The sequence below is a fragment of the Stegostoma tigrinum genome, chromosome X (genome assembly GCF_030684315.1).
Source record: "Stegostoma tigrinum isolate sSteTig4 chromosome X, sSteTig4.hap1, whole genome shotgun sequence".
NCBI classification, from domain to species: Eukaryota; Metazoa; Chordata; class Chondrichthyes; order Orectolobiformes; family Stegostomatidae; genus Stegostoma; species Stegostoma tigrinum.
Window position 1 is genome coordinate 14,020,785 of NC_081404.1, and position 21,100 is coordinate 14,041,884.

General features: G+C 42.5%; 1 protein-coding gene across 3 annotated transcripts in view; it reads right to left on the reverse strand.

The window, feature by feature from the left end:
• The window catches only part of LOC125448259 (protein lifeguard 2-like), a 63,374-nt gene that overhangs the window by 13,881 nt on the left and 28,393 nt on the right, over positions 1–21,100 (reverse strand). For 2 of the 3 annotated variants that reach the window (XM_048523413.2, XM_048523412.2), the window contains exon 12: positions 11,425–20,321. The exons of the other annotated variant lie outside the window; for it this stretch is intronic. In XM_048523413.2, the coding sequence (XP_048379370.1) occupies positions 20,172–20,321 (150 nt within the window). In that variant the 3' untranslated portion in view covers positions 11,425–20,171. Of the gene's footprint in view, positions 1–11,424; positions 20,322–21,100 lie in introns of those variants that run through there. 3 annotated transcript variants of the gene reach the window in all.

Sequence of the window (21,100 nt, forward strand, 5' to 3'; positions counted from 1 at the left end):
TTCCGGTTGGAATGCCATGCTTCTAGGAATTCTCGTGTGTGTCTCTGTTTGGCTTGTCCTAGGATGGATGTGTTGTCCCAATCAAAGTGGTGTCCTTCCTCATCTGTATGTAAGGATACGAGTGATAGTGGGTCATGTCGTTTTGTGGCTAGTTGATGTTCATGTATCCTGTTGGCTAGCTTTCTGCCTGTTTGTCCAATGTAGTGTTTGTCACAGTTCTTGCAAGGTATTTTGTAGATGACGTTCGTTTTATTTGTCATTTACAAAATAACTTGCAAGAACTGTGACAAACACTACATTGGACAAACTGGCAGGAAGCTAGCCACCAGGATACATGAACATCAACTCGCCACAAAACGACATGACCCACTATCACTCGTATCCTTACATACAGATAAGGAAGGACACCACTTTGACTGGGACAACACATCCATCCTAGGACAAGCCAAACAGAGACATGCACGAGAATTCCTAGAAGCATGGCATTTCAACCGGAACTCCATCAACAAACACATTGATTTGGAGCCAATCTACCATCCCCTGAGAAAAAGAACAGGAAATGACATCACCCACGCAAGGAAACCTAACCAGATAAATAGAAAGCGGGACATAACACCAGCGCTTCGTCGGAGGCTCACTGATGATGTTACCTAGAATGGTGACGAAACGTCTGAAAACTAACCTTCCAGCTCAGCGAGCAAACTCACATCCAGAACCGCAACCTGAGCTACAAATCTTCTCAAAACTCGCTAGTCCTAAATTGTCAATTGTATTTTCAATGGATATGTTAGTGAGTTGTCAACCGGTAAGAGTCTTTGATGAACATTATGTTGAATTCTTTAATATTGACTCTTCAACAATCTGCATTTATAATTTTTTAGTATTGAAAAAGTCTTTGATGGACGTTATATTGAATTCTTTAATATTGAATCATCAACAATCTGCATTTATAATTTTTTACTATCGAAAAATGTCTTGAGCCACTTCACAGGAATGTTGTTGAGCAAAATTTGACACTGAGCTGCACGTGGATATATTTGGATAGGTGACCAAAAAACTGGTGAAAGTCGTAGGTATATGGAGTGTCTTCAATGAGGGGAGAGAGAGAGAGAGAGAGAGAGAGAGATATAGAGAGAGAGATATGTAGGGAGTGGTGGTATTCTGGAACTTCGAGCCTGGGCAATTAAAAGCACAGCCACTAATGGTAAGGTAATGGAAACTGGAGTTGCCGGGAAATGGGGTTGTGCAAGAGGCCAGAACTGGAGCAGTGCACAGATCTTGAAAGGTTGCAAGGCTCCAGGGATTGTGGTCAATCTTAATAATACTATCAACTGAGAGCCTATGTTAATGTCCTTGTGTAACCTTAGACCTCATTCTAACATTACTGGGCTACAGTTGAGTCAATATCCGGATACAATGTATCATCCTCCGACACTTCTGCCATCTACAATACCTCCGGATACAACGTATCATCCTCCGACACTTCCGCCATCTACAATATCTCCGGATACAACATATCATCTTCCGACACTTCCACCATCTACAATGTCCTCACATACCACCCCACCAACCTCCGGATACAATGTATCATCCTCCGACACTTCCGCCATCTACTATCACCGCGTCTCCCGCATTTCCCGCAACACATCCCTCACACCCCATCCCTGCCACAACCACCCCCAGAGGATCCCCCTCGTCCTCACATACCACCCCACCAACCTCCGGGTACAACGCATCAACCTCCGACACTTCCGCCATCTACAATCCGACCCCACCACCCAAGCCATTTTTCCATCCCCACCCTTGTCTGCCTTCCGGAGAGACCACTCTCTCCGTGACTCCCTTGTCCGCTCCACACTCCCCGCCAACCCTACCACACCCGGCACCTTCCCCTGCAACCGCAGGAAGTGCTACACTTGCCCCCACACCTCCTTCCTCACCCCCATCCCAGGCCCCAGGATGACCTTCCATATCAAACAGATGTTCACCTGCACATCTGCCAATGTGGTATATTGTATCCATTGCACCCATTGTGGCTTCCTCTACATTGGGGAAACCAAGCGGAGGCTTGGGGACTGCTTTGCAGAACACCTCCGCTCGGTTCACAACAAACAACTGCACCTCCCAGTCGCAAACCATTTCAACTCCCCATCCCATTCCTCAGACGACATGTCCATCATGGGCCTCCTGCAGTGCCACAATGATGCCACCCGAAGGTTGCAGGAACAGCAAGTCATATTCCGCTTGGGAACCCTGCAGCCCAATGGTATCAATGTGGACTTCACAAGCTTCAAAATCTCCCCTTCCCCAACTGCATCCCAAAACCAGCCCAGTTCTTCGCCTCTCCCCACTGCATCCCAAAACCAGTCCAGCCTGTCTCTACTTCCCTAACCTGTTCTTCCTCTCACCCATCCCTTCCTCCCACCTCAAGCCGCACCTCCATTTCCTACCTACCACCTTAGCCCACCTCCTTGACCTGTCCATCTTCCCTGGACTGACCTATCCCCTCCCTACCTCCCCACCTATACTCTCCTCTCTACCTATCTTGTTTTCTCTCCATCTTCGGTCCACCTCCCCCTCTCTCCCTATTTATTCCAGTTCCCTCTCCCCATCCCCCTGTCTGATGAAGGATCTAGGCCCGAAACGTTAGCTTTTGTGCTCCTGAGATGTTGCTTGGCCTGCTGTGTTCATCCAGCTCCATACTTTGTTATCTATAAGGCAATTAGCTTAATCTTCTAGATCACTTCTAGAAAAGATAAGGTGGGACAAAAGTAACATGTTACATTGTCAAATGTGGATTAATTTTAAAAAAGCATGGATATCCTAAGGGAAAATCATATTTAATTAACTTTCTCGAGTTTTTTGAGAGTAATGCTGTTGATGTGGTGTACATGGACTTCAAAAAGCCATTTGATACAGTGCTAAAAGACACACTTGCAAGTAGTTAGAGCTCATGGAATAAAATGGACCGTAGCAACATGAGTACGGAATTGGCAAAATGTTAGGAAATGGTTAATGGACAATGAATTTTTTTTGGGCTGGAGGAAGGTTTGTAGTAGAGTTCCTCAGGACTCAGTGATGGGACTCTTGCTTTTACTGATATGTATTATTGACCTAGACCGAGGCATCCAGGGCACAATTTAAAAGTTTACAGATGATACAAAACTTGGAGACATTGTAAATTGTAAGAAGGATCGTGAAAAACTTCAAAAGGACATAGACAAACTAGTGGAATGAGCAGACAAGTGGCAGATCAAATTTAATCCACAGAAATATGAGGGGATACATTTTGGTAGGAAGAACATAAAGACAATACAACATAAAGGTATAACTCATAAGGAGAAGCAGGAGCGAAGGGACTTGGTGTGTACATGGATTAGTCATTAAAGATGGCAGAACAGATTGAGAGAGCAGTTAATAAAACACACAATATCCTAGGTTTTAATAATAGCATCATGTACAACAGCAAGGAGGTACATCAAACTTGTATAAGACACTAATTTGGTCCCAGTAGGAGTATTATGTCAAGTTCTGAGAACCACACTTCAGGAAAAATGTGAAGGCATTAGAGAGAGTGCAGAAGAGATTCATGAGAATGACTCAGGGATGAGGCACTTCCGTCATGAAGATAGATTGGAGAAGTTAGGACTGTTTTCTCTTGGAGCTGAGAAGACTGAGAGATTTGATGGAGGTGTTGAAAATCACGAGGGGTCTGGACACAGAAGATGGGAAGAAACTGCTACCAATCACAAAATTATCAAGAACCAGAGGACACAGATATAAAGTAATTGGGAAAAGAAGAAATGAGGGGGAAAAGAATTCTCATGCAGCTACAGATTTGGTACTGGAATGCACTGCTTGAGGGTATGCTGGAAGCAGCTTGATTCAAAGCATTCAAAAGGGAATGAGACTGTTATCTGAAAAGGAAGAATGTGTAGAGTTATGGGAGAATGCAGGAGAATGGCACTAAGTGATTTGCACATTCAGAGAGCTGGCACAGACATGATCAGCTGAATGGCTTCCGTCTGCAATTTCCCACAAACAACAATGTGATAATGACCAGATAATCTGTTTTTGTGATGTCAATTCAGGATGAATGTTCATAAGAACACTAGGGATAACTTGCCTGCTCTTCTTCAAAACAATGTCTTAGGATTTTTTTAACAAATGGGCAGATGGCATTTCTGTTTAATGTCGCATTGAACAGTGCAAACTCTCCCTCTCTATTCCAGTATCAGCCTTGATTTTTAATGCTGTTGCCCTGGAGGGAAGCTTGAATCGAGAGCTTTTTTGTACAACAGCAACTAAAATAGCTGCAGCTGACATCGAAAGTGAACTTCACTCTGCAACTGAAGCAGTGTTTCATTCCCCAGTTATGAAATGCCTTATTTTAATTAGCACAAAGTTTAGCTATTTCTGTTCTTTGTTTTAGATCCCACAGTCCAAAAGTAATGAAACTATCTTGACACTAAATAAGTTCTGACGAGTTTTGTTTGGTTCTTTATTAGCAATATGGAAATACAAAGTTTACAACAAAAAAAAGCCACAACATTCAAGCAAAGTAACAAAGTACACAGTCAAAACATAGCTAAGCAGATGATATAATATTTTACTACAGAAAAATATAATCTATACACCTTTTCTTAATTTAAAAGTCTGTTAGACCACAGAATTGACCCTCCACAAGTAAAGATTTGATAGCACACATTAGCTGAAATGATAGAGTCAAGCTATGTTATTAAGAGATACTGCAAATGCAGAGAAATTGAAATAAAACAAAAGTGCTTGTATCACAATGCAAGTTTATCAGCAACTGAAGGAGAGAATGAAAAATACATGCTCTGAATAGGACTTTTCATAAGAGAAAATAAATCAAATATCAAAAAGATTCATGTGAAAAATTTAGAATAAAAATACTTGCTTTATTAGCAGTAATGAAGTACTTCTGAAGTGTACACATTTTAATTATGTGACAATTAGCAGACTGCAAGCTCCTACAAACAGCAATGTGATAATAATCAGATAATGCTTTTGGGGTGTTGATTGAGGGATAAATGTTTGCCAAGTCATTGTCTATAACTGTCCTGCTGATTCAGAATAGTGCTGCCAGATTTTTTTTAATGCTCACCTGAGAGGACAGACAAAGCCTGTTTTGAATCTCATTCAAAGGTGGTACCTAAGGCAATACAGCATCCCTTCAAAATGGCACTGGACTGTCAGCCTTAAATTGTAGGTTCAAATCTTCAGAATGGAATTTGAGCCCACAACCTTTTGACTTTTGAAACAGTTTCGCCATCTTTGGTTTTTCCAGACCCCTCATGATTTTGAACGTTTCTATCAAATCACTTCTCAATGTTCTTTTCTCCATAGAGATCAACCCTATCTTCTCCAATGCAGGCACATCACTAAAGTTTCTCATCCCTGGCACTATTCTTGTTAAGCTTTTTGTACTTTCTTGAAATCACATCTTTTCTAAAATGTGGCTTCCAGAATTTGACATAATACTCTACCTGAGGCCAAACCAGTCTTATATAGAAAAAAAATCACCTTAACTTTCTTACTTCTGTACTCTATGCCTCTATTTACAAAGCCTAGAATCAGATATGCTTTATTAACCACTTTCTCAATCTATGCTGGCACCTTCAATGATTTGTGCTCCTGCAGTCACTTTAGAATTGTGCCATTTATTTTGTTGATATGTCTACTGACACCAACAATTGTACTTCAATGCCTATGTGGTATGCTCACTTGCAACTTTTATGCGCATGCACAGTATGAAATGGATTTCTAATTTTTAAAAAAAATCCTAATTTCTTTAACCCTTTTTTCTGATCTCCTGTGTACACTTCCATTTTTTTTTTAGTTTTTATATGTTTGTCAGGTTTTTAAATCACTCTTTATTTAAATATTTTTGAAAGATTTTGCCACTAGTGCACATTGGAAGGCAGCAACCACAGCCTTACTTTCTATTGCTTTTCTTCATTTCTCCTACCAAATATTATCATGTTATGCTTCTCTACAGTCATGTCTGTTCCACTAGCCAGAGTCCTCTTGATGTCCGTCACTATCCTCCCCAGCATTTGCAATACTCCCAATACAATACGTGTGTGACAGACATTTTGGATGTAACAGATAGTTATCGCTCAGAGGCAGTTAGCATACAGCATCGCCGCTTTAATAAATCCCAGCACAAAACTGAACTTTCTAAGTTAACCAGGGAAGATCTCCAGTTGTTTTCACTGGAGACTGTGCTGCAAATTGACAACAGGCACTAAATGCCAAGATTTAGCCAGGGCATTCATTATTCATTCAGATAGACATTCTATGATTTTATATTTATTGTTTGAAGCTCAGAAATGTGGAACTCCTTACTTCTGACAGACAACCCTCCTACAATCAATAAGCTTTCAAAACCTAAATTTGGTGTCATCCAGGTCTCAATCCTATCTAAGCGTTTTTTTTCAACTTTGCTGGTATAAGCCTTGGTTCTTCATGTGGCCCTTTCATTTTAGTTATTCAGTCAGAAAAAAGATTTTGAAAGTATAGGAGTGCAATGCCCAATTTCCATTACATCAACTTCAAGGACACTGGTCATTCATCGTTAGTTACATCCTTGAGTTGTCTGCTTGCAAACAAGTGACAGAAGGTTAGTGACCCACTCTAAGTAAAGTAATGCCGTTTTGCTATTGACTCAATTTTACTAAAAACTCTTAATAAGGGACCATGTTCCTTTCGTTCAATTATGAAGGCTGCAATGTAAACCAAAATTGAAAACTGAAATTACTGCACAGCATTTTCCTGTCTCAACAAGGTGCCTACCCTTACAGGTCTTTGAATACACTCAATCCAAGAAAATAATACCAGTATCAAAGAAAATCAAGCCATTTGTTTACTGAATTATATTACACAATCTGGTGAAGGAAATAATACAATAAAGGTCCCAGCTCATTATTGAATTACTCCTATGAGTCACGGAGGGTCTTCTCTTACTCTTTTCTGTCTCTTTGCCTCTTTTCATGACAGTAATTGTTTGAGTCATGCTAATATTTCAGACCACACAATACTTAGCATGATGACTTAATTGTGAATCATTATTCTAACTTTTCAATGCAACAAAAAACAGAAGGTCAAACAACAATGACACCCATAGACTACAACCCTTAGCTTTACAATTATGCCAAAGATTTCATTTGTCCACTGCTTTTGGGTATGGCTGTGGCAAATAAAATGCACAAAAGGGATATGGTTTCATTGAAAGTAAGAAGTTCATCAGCTTTCAGGATATCAAGCAATGACAGACAAGCCAGAAGAAAAATCAGTTGATTGACATTTTAAAGAGTGTGGTTGCAGCTTTTGCAGTAGGCGTGAGTTGAAAAATTCAGACTGTAAAGCAAGAGGAGTTCTCTTAACTACGCTGTGTGGGGCAATGCTGATGAAGAACAGAATGCTAAGTTATTTGGTGTCACACTGATCTGGAACAGTGAGTATCAAAATGGCCTAACTGGTGGAGATCGATGCACAACATCACAAAGGCAGTGAATCAAATAGCAGAGAGAGGTAATTCAACCCTTCAATAGACTGCTAGTTCTTTGAAAGAGCTATCTAATTAATAGCACCCTTTCTTCTCTTCCATCATTATCCCAACACAATCTCATCTTGTCTTCCTTATTTTAGCGTCTATAAACTTGAGGTCATCCAAAACTCTGTTGTTCATGGTTTAACTAGCACCATGTGCTCACAGGTCTACACATTAGCTCCCACATTGGCTCTTGTCATTAAAATTCACATTTTGTGTTTTCAAATCCCTCCTTGGCCCCCCCAGTCTCTGTAATTTCCTTTAAGCCCATAACCCTCAGAGAGATCTTCAATCTCCTAATTCTGGCCTCCTGAGTAACCCCAGTTTTAATCACTCCCCTATTGCCAGCTGTGACTTCCTAAATTCTGGAATTTTGTCCCTTTACATCTCATTCTCACTGTCCACATTTCGATGGTCCTGAAAAGTGACCTCTTTGATCAATTTTTAGTTATCAGTCATAATATCTCTTTCTGTGGCCAATGTGTGAAACCTTGCTTTCAATATGTTCCTGTGAAGCACCATAGGACATTCCATTACATTAAAACTATAGAAATTATTGTACAGAGTTGCAAATCTTCCTCCTAATTCACCCAGAACTTGCATTCACTTAGGTAAATGAGCTGGGAGATTTATGGTGTTGTCAGTCTCCAAGGTACCTGCATTCCAGAGTATGTTGTATAGCACAGTATCATCATGATAATAATGATGACAAGAGGTTTCATCATTTTGGGTGATCAAATGCAAGAGGGAAGTATACAGTAAATGGCAGGACCCTTAGGAGCTTTGACATACAGAGGGATCTTGGGGTGCAAGTCCATAGCTCCCTGGATAAAGTGGATAAGGTAGTAAAGAAGGCTTACAGCATGCTTGCTTTCATCAGTCACGGCACTGAATATAAAATGTGGGAAATCATGTTGCAGCTTTATAGAACTTTAGTTAGGCCACATTGTGTGCAGTTCTGGCCACTACACTATAGGAAGGATGTGGTGAGGGTGCAAAACAGGTTTATCAGGATGCCACTTCAATGCACCACCTTGCTCCCTGGCCAACGTCTCTGCCTCTGGCTTGCTACAGTGTTCCAGTGAATCCCAACACAAGCTGGAGGAACAACATCTCATTTTCCGCTTTGGGACCCTACAGCCCTCCGGACTCAATATTGAGTTCAATCATTTTAGGGCCAAACTCTCCCATGTCCCAGCCCCCCACCCCACACACCAGGCCTTGTTACCACATTGCCTGCCACTACACACCCCCTGTTGTTAGTCACTAACAGTCCCCATTAACAACTACTCACCCTCCCAGCCTGATTGTTAGCAACTGAGATAATGGGAACTGCAGATGCTGGAGAATCTGAGGTAACAAAGTGTGGAGCTGGATGAACACAGCAGGCCATGCAGCATCTTAGGAGCACAGAAGCTGACGTTTCGGGCCTAGACCCTTCATCAGAAAAGGATGCTCTGATAAAGGGTCTAGGCCCAAAACGTCAGCTTTTATGCTCCTAAGATGCTGCTTGGCCTGCTGTGTTCATCCAGCTCCACACTTTGTTATCTCAGATCGTTAGCAACTCCTTTGTCTGTCCAATTGTCTTTCTCTCTCTTTGGGGTCTATCCTATCATTTTCTCCCTATCCCACCAACCTCCTTATTTTCTGCATATAAACTGACGTTTTCCCATCCACCATCAGGTCTGAGGAAGGGTCACCGGACCCGAAACGTTAACTCTGTTTTCTCCTCCACAGATGCTGCCAGACCTGCTGAGCTTTTCCAGCAACTTTGTTTTTGTTCCTGATTTACAGCATCCGCAGTTCTTTTGGTTTTTATCAGGATGTTGCCTGGTTTGGAGTGTATTACCAATAAGGAGATCGGACAAATTTGATTGTTTTTGCTACAGCTTTGGAAGCCGAGGGGTGACCTGATAAAATTATGAGAGGTATGGATGGATGGACAATTGGAGTCTTTTTCCCAGGGTGGAAATATCAAATACCAGCAGGCGAGAGGGCGAAAGTTTAAAGTAGACTTGCAAGGCAAGTTTTCTACATTGAGAGGCTAGGTGCCTGAAACAAACAGCCAGGAGAAGTGGTAGAGGCAGATAGGATAACAGTGCTTAAGAGACATTAAGACGGACACATGAACAGACAGGGAACTGAGGGACATGGATTATCTGCAGGCAGATGAGATTAGTTTAAAATGATATCATGGTTGCCACAGGCATGGTGGGCCAAAAGGCCTATCCTGTTCTGTTCCAATAATCATAGAACCCTTGTAGTGTGGAAGGCGGCCATTTGGCCCATTAAGTGGGCACAGACCCTCCAAACAGCATCCCACCCAAGTCCAACCCCCAATCTCCTATTGTATCCCATAACCCGACATTTACCATGGGCAATCCACCCAGCCTACACATCTTTGGACTGTGGGAGGAAACTGGACCACCTGGAGGAAACCTGTACAGACACAGGGAGAATGTGCAAACTTCATGCAGACAGTGATCAGAGGCTGGAATCGAACCTGGGCGCTGTGAGGCAGCAGTGTTAACCACTGAGTAATAGGCTGAGTACTATCACAGCTCACTAACCTAAGTCCCAAATCAAGAATATCTAGCAAACTGTTCAGAACTGTTCAGAAAGAAAATTAATTTTAAAATGACTGAACACTTGTTAAATAATTAAGGGGTTAATTGCAGTCATCCTAGCAATCTTATCAGATGCAATTCACTTTGGTGTGTACGCGAAGATTGAAACAGACACTTTAGATTGCTTTACCTCATCCTCCACATATAGGAACACAAATGTTGCAACTGCCACAGACTTTAAGATGTGTGAGAACAATTTGTATTTTTTTTATTATCCACTTGTGGGATACGAATGTTGCTGGCCAGCAAGTATTTATTGCCCACCCCTAGCTGCCCTTGTACTGAGTGTCTTGCTCAGCCATTTCAGAGAGTAGTTAAGAGTCAACCACATTGCTGTGGGTCTGGAGTCACATGTAGGCCTGACCAGGTAAGGGTGGCAGATTTCGTTCACTAATGGCCATTAGTGAACCGGATGGGTATTCCCAATAATCGGCAATGATTTCATGGTCATCAGTAGATTCTTAATTCTTTTGGCACCGTAGCAATCAAATCCTTTTTAAGAGAATGATTTCTTCATATCTCTAAATTGGTTTCACAGCCATTTCAGTGTAATTGAGGGACATCTCTTACATAATTAAACCAAGAGAGAGAGATGAAATTCTCATGTGGGTCTTCACCGCCCGAGCCCTAATTTCCTTTTCACTTGCACCACTGTCACAGGCAGTGGGCTCCAGGTCGTTGCCACTCGCTATACAAAGGTTCTGTTGTGCAATCCGCCCCGCCGCCGCCGCCACCGCCACCGCCACATCACCTGCCCAAAACCTTAAATCCGTGTTCTCTAGTCCTTGTACCATCAGTTAATGGGAACAGCTTTTCTTTGTTTGTCTTATCTAAGCCTGTCATACTCGTGCTCACCTGTATTGTGTCTCCCCTCAACTTACTTTTTTGCAAGCACAATCCCAGCTTCTACAATCTACTCACAGCTAATAGCCTTCAACTCTAGAATCAATGTGATAAATCCTCTCTGCACCCAATTCAAGGACCATCATGTCCTTCTAAACAGTAGTGATCATGGCATGCCAAACACAAAGTCTTTGAGAGATAATGGGAACTGCAGATGCTGGAGAATCCAAGATAACAAAGTGTGGAGCTGGATGAACACAGCAGGCCCAGCAGCATCTCAGGAGCACAAAAGCTGACGTTTCGGGCCTAGACCCTTCATCAGAGAGGGTCCAGTCCGAAACGTCAGCTTTTGTGCTCCTGAGATGCTGCTTGGCCTGCTGTGTTCATCCAGCCCCACACTTTGTTATCACAAAGTCTTTGAACTGGATTTTCACGGAGTTGGGAAGGCTCTGTGGAATTTTAAAGATGGTGAGTTGGAGCCTCAATACAGATATGCTCCCCTTATTGTTGCTGGTAGGGAAAGAGGAGTGGTGTGATTCACACAGGAGGGCAGCCAAAACTCAGTAGGGGCATTTCAACTTAGTGCTGAATTCAAACAGACCCTACTTTGACTGTTACAAGGGCCTTAACCTGTATTGTGGAAGTTACAAATGTTTTGAGTAAACACAAAAGCTTGTAAAGGGCAGAGGTCCTGTCGCAATCTGATGCTATTTTTAAATCACCTTGAACTATGAAAGAAAACTGCCTTTAGTTGTTTGTGAAACCTCTGGTGAAAAGCTCCAATTGACAAGCCAGTTGGTGTTTGAGCAGTCTTTAGAAAGCTTTCTTGTTAAAAGCAAACTGTTCAGACATGTCATAACATGCCTTTGTGGCACATGGGACTTCAACCAAAATCTTTTGGCCCAGAAGTAGGGATATTACCACTGCATCACAGGATCCTTTCAATAGAGGTCACCATTGATATCTTTACAGCAGCTATTCATTATGAATGCTTCACTGAGTTTCAAAGATGCAATTACATCAGCAGTGGGTTTTGAGTTCCCAGTTGATTGACAGCTTAAAAGAGACTAGTAAAGGATTAGAGGTATGAACAGACATTTATTTGCTTTTATATGAGATTAATCATAAGTAGATTTAAAAGGTTTGATGCTTTCGAAAATGAGTGTTTACTCTCACAATCAAGTGTGCATGGCAAGGTTTGTATTAGACTTTTAGGAATATTGTATCTTTCCATCTCCACGTGACTCCTGAAGTCTGCCCATGGTGGAAACTGCGTGGGTTGGTGTTGAATTGGCATGGGGTATGAGGGACTATGTGGCATGATGGGAGAAGGTATGCATTTCCATTGGGGGTAATCAGTGTTGGGGAATGGTGGACGGGTTGAATGCTGGAGGCCCTAACAGGTATTAAATCAACTGAGACTATCCTTTGTCATTCAGGAAAATACAGGAACCAAAAGGAATAACAAGAGCAAAATTAAAACAGCAATGCAAATTTATAGGTGGAAACAGTTTTCTTTTCTAAGTATAAATCTCCAAGCCAAAAGGCCTTAAAACAAAATGAAAATTGGAGGAGAAAATGACTGACGATTGCATTCAGACTTTCTGGAATAAAGTTTGCCAAAAGAATCATCTCTGTCTCTGACCCAGGACTTGTGAGATACAGAGCAACGAGCCCATTGTCTGCCACCCTTATCGTTGCCAAACTTCTCAGCATAAGCAGCTTTGCGCGAGATTTCATTGCAAAGCTTCCTTTACGATCTAGATTTTTATCCTTTTTAGAAAAGGAAACAAAATTCTTTTGTTATTTATTTTATTAAATTCAATAGCACTTGGTCAATGTGATCTCCTCAACTAAGTCCTATTGTACAAGGGTATCAAAGAGGAATTTTCCAAAGTTTTTTTTGCTTTATTGAGCCTGGTTTTTCACGGCTGTAGGAGGGGGTTAAGGATGTGTTTAGTTATAATGTTCTATCCAGCATCATTTGTGGAAGACTTAATGGTGACTAATCAAATCCTATCCATCACTCTGAGATGTATATGTTTTCTTTCTGTACTCATTTCAATTCTTTGGCCAAGGGGCATTGCATAATTTGAAATTATCTGCCAGTTTCCATTATCAGTCACGATGGATCCTGAAATAACTCCACAGAGGCTGGTATTCTGCCACTAAGGCACCCTTTATTTAAACATGGAGCATCCTTGACACTGGTCAGGCTCCCTCAGAGCCAGCTCTTAGTGTGAGCAGAACCCCTGACATTCCTGTTTATCTGTCAGCCAGGGGTCCCTAATTGGACCAGATAAACAGCCCCATTCAGGGAACTCATATTCTATGAGGTCCACCTGGCTGACCTTGTTATAATCACTACATCCCTTCCTCTCCAAGTCCAGGCATGTAGGCCTGTTCTTTCTCTTGTAACCAGCCTGGTGCGTTTTTGCACCGCGTCTCGTTCCTCCAACTCAGCCTCAGATACGGCAGTCTGTACTGGACCATAGCTGGCCTCCCGCCCCCACATCGCAGAAGAAATTCATCCCTTTCTTCAGGCAGTAAAGGCGTCAAGGCAGCGACATCTGCTGTGTCCATATCAGACTCTGATTTTCTTCGATGCTAGGAGAACCCATGGTTTCTGACAGCCTTTCCAGTTGCTCTGAGGGGTCAGCTATGTTTTGTTCCTGCCCTGTTTATGAGTGTGCAGCTTTCATGTCAATAGAAGGCCATTTCCACAGTTCCTACACCAAACTTCATCCTTAAGTAAACTGTCTCGGTCACTTAGAGGAGTCTTGTGTGCGGCCTTGGTGTTCCTGATGTTGTTTCGTCCTCTTCCCCCCGCCCCACCAGGTCAGGGAAGATCAGACTTAACCTGAGGTGGAATCTTCTCCTCATTAGCAATTCTGCTGGAGCTATCCCTATAGCTACATGAGGGGTGACACGATAATCAAATAGGAACCAGGACAGTTTGGTTTCTAGTGAACCTGTAAGGCTGTTTCTCTAAGCCGACCTTCAAAATTTGAACTGCTCTTTCTGCCAGATCGTTGGACACTGGATGGTAGGGAGCTGTCCTTATATGCCAAATGCCAATTGACTTTCGGAAATACTCAAATTCTCTGTTGGTAAACGATGGCCCATTGTCTGTAACCAACACCTCTGGGAGTCTGTATACTGCAAACAAGGTTTGCAGCTTTTCTATCATCATTCCTGTGTTTGACAAATGAACTCTATGCACGTCCAAACACATTGAGTAGGCATCCACAACGACCAAGAATGTTGAACCCATGAAAGGACTGGCATAGTCGACATGTAATCAAGTCCAGGGTTTACTCAGCCATTTCCATGGTCTCCATAATAATATGCCGTCCTCTACAGTGATCTGCTCTCTCTGGGTCCAGAGGTTTCAATCCTGGTTGTGATGGCCTTTCTGCTTTCCCCATCATCAGCAGCTGTTTTAGTTTTGCCAGGACCAGATCATTTTGCATCCAATGTCTGAGATTACCAGCTAAGACTGGAAAGGTGTCCAGAAAGTTTAAAAGCCTCTTCTAGTGGTGGCATCACCAGTGGTATATCTGCTAGCAGGAGATGGCTCAAGGCAGCTGCATTTGCTACACAGGTTCCTGGTGTTTCCACTTGTAATTGTATACACTTAGAAAATGAGAGCCCATTGCTGAACTCAACCTGAAGCTCTGGAGAGCACAGCCTTGTCCTCTTTTGAGTAACCCCAGCAGGGGTTTGTGTCTGTTACTATTACAAATTTTCATCTGTAAAAAGGTATTGGTAAACATTTTCCACATGAAAGATGACCATCAAACCTTGGGTCTCTCTCAGGGCAGCGTTTGTGTTCTGCATCAGCCAAAGCCTGGGAAGCATACACTATTGGACGTTCCTTCTCATTGGGCCATCCGTGAGCCAACACTACTTTGATACTGTGTGGGAAGGCATCACATGTCAGCACCAGATCTGGCTTAGTATTGTAGTCTGCTAACACTTTATATAATGATAGCTGCTTCTTCACATCCCTAAAGGCTAGGTCACGGCTACAAGACCATTTCCAAGACTGACTTTTGTTAGTAGCAGGTGTAAGGGTGCCAGGATGGATGCCAGGTTACATATGAACTTTCCGTAATAATTTATCAACCCAAGGAAAGGCTTAAAGCCCTGTTACAAACATGGGAGCAGGGACATTCTTGGTCACATTCACTTTATCCTCCAACGGGTGTAGCCTGGTCTTGTTGTCTCTCAAATCCAACTCTTTTGTTTCTTATTTATTCATGTTGTGGAACGAGGTGTTGCTGGCTGGGCCAGCATTAATTACCCGTCCCTAGTTGCTTTTGAGAAGGTGGTGGTGAGCTGACTTCTTGAACTGCTGCACTCCACCTGCTGTGGGTTGACCCACAATGCCATTAAAAGGAGTGAGTTCTAGGATTTGGATCCAATGACAGTGAAGGAACAGCAGAGAAACTTGTAGGGGATGGTGTTCCCATGTATCTGCTGCCCTTGCCCTTCTAGATGGAAGTGGGCGTGGGTTTGGAAGGTGCTGTCTGAGGATCTTGGGTGAATTTCTGTAGTGCATCTTGTAGATGGTACACACTGCTGCTACTGAGTGTGGGTGGTGGAGGGAGTGGATGCTTGTGGATGTGATGCCAATCAAGCAGGGGCTGCTTTGTCTTGGATGGTGTCAAGCTTCTTGAGTGTTGTTGGAGCTGCACCCATCCAGGTAAGTGGGGTGTATTCCATCACACTCCTGACTTGTGCCTTGGAGATGGTGGACAGGCTTTGGGGAGTTGCTCACTGCAGTATTCATAGCCTCTGACCTGCTCGTGTAGCTGCTATTTATGGGGTGAGTCCAGTTGAGTTTGTGATCAATGATAGCTTCCAGGATGTTGCTAGCGAGTTCAGTGATAGTAACACCATTGAATATCAAGGGGAGGTAGTTAGATTGTCTCTTATTGGTGTTGGTCATAGCCTGGCATTTGTGTGGCACAATGTTACTTACCACTTATCAGCCCAAGCCTAGATATCAACCAGATTGTGTTACATTTGAATATGGACTGTATCAGCGGAGATGCAAAGTGCTGAACGTTGCACAATCATTAGCGAACATCCCCACTTCTGACCATATGATAGAGGGAAGGTCATTGATGAAGCAACTGAAGATGGTTGGGCCAATGACACTACCCTGAGGAATTCCTGCAGAGATGTCCTGGAGCCAAGATGACTGAACTACAACAAGGATGACCATCTTCCTCTGTGTCAGGCATGACTCTCTCGTCGGGTGCTTGGAACATACATTTTTCTCTTCTCAGATATTTCTCCCAGGTGGGCATATGCCTAAGGACTACGTCCAAGCTCTCCAAGTGCTCTCTGTTTGTCTTTCCCCTTATTATCATACAATCCAGATAAGTGACAACGTGGGGTGGACCTTGTAAAACGTTTTCCATTATCCACTGAAATATGGCACAGGCTGATGATACCCCAAATAGCAGTCTCCAGATATTGGTGGAAACCTTCATGGGTATTAACTATAGCATACTTTTGGAAATCTAACCACAATTGCAGGTATGCATGGCTCACATCCAGCTTCGCGAAGGACAGCAAACCCCCCCCCCCCCAATTAGTCCTCTTGCAAAGGGATTAGGTACCTATGCAGCTGCAAGTAATTTACCATTTGTTAAAGTCCCCACTAAAGGTGAAACCTGACAGCTCAGTTCACAATCAGTACGAGCAGTGCTGCCCATCTTGCAAATTGTACTGGTTTGATGATTCCTTCGCTTTCCAGCTTTGATTTCTGCCTCTACTTTTGCAAGGCAAATGGCACTAGGCAGGCCTTGCAGAATCAGGGGATTGCTTCCTGGTCAACATGCAACATGGCCCTGACTCGTTTAGCAGTCCCTAGAGCTTCCTGAAAAGCTTCTAGGTATTTAATTAGGACTTCACTCAAGCAGCCATTTTCTGATCGAAAACGGTCAAGCCAATCAAGTTGAACCTTTCTCAATCAATTTTATAGTAAAAAGGATCAGACCCAATCACTGGTAACTGAGCCAGCTGCTTCTCATAAGAGAGCAGAACCAAAGTTGTACCCTTAAATCTATAACTATTTCCCAGGGTGTACATTCTCAGACTAGCACAGGTCTTATGCCAAGTTAGAGTTGGGGGTCAAGAGAGAATTTTTGTTAAGGACTGGTTCTGCATTCACTGATACAGCTGTGCTGGTTACAACTTCCAATAGAACCAGGTGACCATTTAACCAGATTATTTGGTTGGTTCTGATTTGGAGCAGTTAAATTTCTTAGTAACATTCAAATCAGCTGTCAGTCAGACTTCCAAGATATACATTTTCCTGGATACTGGCCTCCAAGTTCTCTCACTCAATTCAGTCCTAGTGGGACTCTTTTACTGTTGAGTCTGTGTACCAGCAGCGACTTCAAGGGCTTGCCGGCCCAGGTCCGAAAGACTACTTTAACCATTGGCCGAGGCTTGGCTTTGTTTGACGTTCTGCTGTGGGCTGACCTAGAGTCCCTCTATTCAGAATAATAATGTCCTGAGTGAGGCTCTGCATTGCCTTCCCTCTAATGGTCTGCCCCAAGCTCAGTCAGCCTGGGGAGGGTGTCCACTTCTGTTAACATACCCTGTAACTCATATTTCACTTGCTGCATTTTCTAATGACAAAGCCAGTTAGTTAGAGTGCCTGTTGTACTGTCCAGTTGGGTTTCAACCTGTTGGTACTTTTGCATGGTTACATCATTCATCCCACATGCTAAAAAATTTCCTTAACATCTCTTTGGTTTAATCCTTAAAAAGGCACATGTCTCTACCAGTCATTTTAACCTCATCAAAACTCCCACCATAGTTTCTCCTGGTTCTCACATTGCAGAGTAAAACCTATGGCATCTCAGCATTAGAGGTGGCTTGAAGTCATAATATTCTATACATAAATCCATTAACTTGAAAGATTATATATCTGGTACCCAGGAAATGTGAGGCCCCTAATAACCAAACAAAAAAAAAGCTGCAGGTCCACAAGCTGTCAGAAGAATTACTTGTTGCTTTTCATCTGCTCCAAGTGTCATTTGTCCATAAAGTAATGCATTCTTTCCAGACAGTGACAGTCTTCAACAGATCAAAACGAGTCAAGCTTCCCAAATAATAGCATGATGTCAAAAAATGCTTAATCCGACTCAGATGACTGTTGAGTGAATACCTTTAGAAGCATATTTCAGTGGCAGAGGCCAGTATACCATTGCCAAGTCACCCTTTATTTACACGTGCATAGTACTCGATACTGGTCTGGCTTCCTCACAGCCAGCTCAGAGTGAACAAAACATCTGACATTCTTATTTCTATCTGTCAAACAGAGCTCCCTGATTGGGGCTATTAATTTGGTCCAATCAGGGAACTCAACAGTAAATCCAGGGACACTGGACCTTTGAATCATGGCCATCATCCCTCAACCAAGATTTTTAAACATTTTTGAATATACATTCTGGGAACGTAGGCATCGCGTTTATGCCTATCCCCAATTGTCTTTTAGCAGGTGGGTGGTGAGTCAACTTCTTGACTACGACTCAGTGGCTTGCTTGATGGCAGGGGCAGTTAAGAGCCAACCACATTGCAAATATAGGCCATGCTGGGTAAGGATGGCAGATTTCCTTCCCTAAAATATATTAGGGCATCAAAATGGGTTTTACAGAACTCAATCATTTTGTGCTCACTATTATTGATATTAGATTTTAAGATGAAGATTATTCATCTGAATTGAAATTCCTCAGCTCATGAGATTTGAACTTATTTCTCATGACCTTTAGACCGAGTCTAGATTACTGATCCAGTAGTAACAACAGTATGTTAGTTTTCCACTAATCTTTGCTAAATTTCTATCTTTAATCTTGGTCTAGGTTTGGAAGATGCAACTCTGAACTTTTTAAAAATGGAGTCTTACAGGTTACAGAGTACAGAGGAAAAGAAAGAATTTGTATTTATATTGTACATTTTACATCCTCTGCAAATGCTTAAAATCTTTACTTTTCAAGTCACATAAGCAAATGCAACAGCCAATTTGCGCATAGCAAGCTTCCACATAGAGCAAATGGAATAAGTGATCTGACAATTCACTATTAAAATTGTTTATGGAGAGTTCACCTTTGCAACAGTACCATGGGAATATTTAACATTTGTCCTCTTGGGCCTTTGCTTTCCAGTCTCAACCAAAAAGCCAGCCAAGATCGCCAGCACTGCAGTACTCCCTCAGTTCTGATCCAGGAGTATCACCCTGGATTTTGAAATCAAATCTTGGCCTTGAGCCTATGACATCCTGAATCAGGAGTGAGACTGCTACCCAGTGAGCCGTGAATACTGGTACTTAAAATTGTGCCAAAAACAAGAGAGAGAGAGAGCAACTTTCTCCGAAACCAAGTTGTGGAGAGCACATCCCCTGGATTCCATGTACATCTGAGGCCAGTTACAAAACAGCCTCAGTCTCAAAAGAAAGCTCAAAACTGGTAGCCAGCGATTAGGATTTGAAAATCCTTTGCAAGACATTTATAGCTATTGTTATTTCTTCAACTCTCTGCCTGGTATCAGGTCTTTAGTGATTATTTGCTGAACCACAGCAAAGTGCTGTGATTTTCTACTGTAGAACAAGAAAGCAGGCCAGAATCTATTTCAGCATATAAGAGGAAATCAAACCCTATGCTGTGGCTGTTGAACTAATCCACATGCGTGGCAGCTTAGGCAGTTGAGCTACTGGCCTCCCAGATAGCAATATATGTCTGTCAAAAATTAATACAAATTTGACAAAAAAAAAACAGGAAAGCTAAGCTTGGATCACTGGTAGCTGACTCTAATACAAGGAAGCTCATAATTCAAGACTAGGAAGTATGCACAGAGAAAGCTCAAAATGCACTAGTCTATGCATTATGGTTATGCTTCTACCTACAAGCTTGTGCAGTTCCACCTTATACTAGATTGACAGTATGTTAACACAAAAAGAATTCTAATACCAATGAGTTACTGGACAAGGTGGAGTGAATGGATTCTCTCAGCGACTCCACTTGCTGTAACTTTAGGTGCTTCTGTGGCTGATATTCTTGCAGCTGGTGGTCTATGTTGAGCAGAGACCATTCATCCTGACTGACTTATTCTCTGTTGGAGCCAAAAATCTGCAGCATGAAGGTGAAGATATAAATGATGTCCAGGTAGATATTCAGTGCCCCGAAGATGTACTCCTCAGGGCTAATTGCGTACCGACGATTCCCTATTAGCAGTTGTGTATCAAAGGCCAGGAACTGGAGGAGAATAAGCACAATGCACTTGGTATTTGAGTGGGCTTTCTCTGTGCTAAAGTTATTATAGGTTTGCATGCAGATTATATTGAAGAAAATGGATGACTTGCGTTTGCAACTACAGACAGTCTCAAAGCACTTTATGGACAATGAAGTAATTTTGGAATGTAGTCACTGCTCTAACGGAAGAAATACAGCTGCCAATTTGCGCACAGCAAGCTTCCACAAACAGCAATGTGATGACAAATTGGGTCATCTCGACAAACATTTGCCTGCTCTCATTGGAGGAGTTTCATGAGATCTTTTACACCCAGCTCAGATGGCCTCTAATGTCACAACCAAAAGAGAGCACAGTCAGCACTATGCTGGCAGCAGCAGCCTACATTTTGTGGTCCAATCTCTAGACTAGGTCTTGAGACCACAATCTTTTGATTCGGAGGCAAGAGTGCTTTCCACTGAACCACATTTGAGCTTAACAGGTCAGTCCAGCTCCTCCAGGCAATAGTTTACCTGCCTTAGAACTGATGGTGTACTCTTGAAGAAGATGCCCAGGGTAATATTTAAAAACACTGCAGCCAGCAACACATGCAGGCCATTCCCTGGTCATCAGCAGCACTGGAAGGTGGAAGCACTAAACTTACCTTGTATCAGCAGTAGTGGAGACCCACTTTTCCTAAACTTTGGGAAAAATGTCAAATATCCCAATAGAAACAGTACCAAATGGGAATTTAACAGGGACAAGAGTGTGGTAGGACAGCCAAAGTAAGTGAGGAACAGGCTTG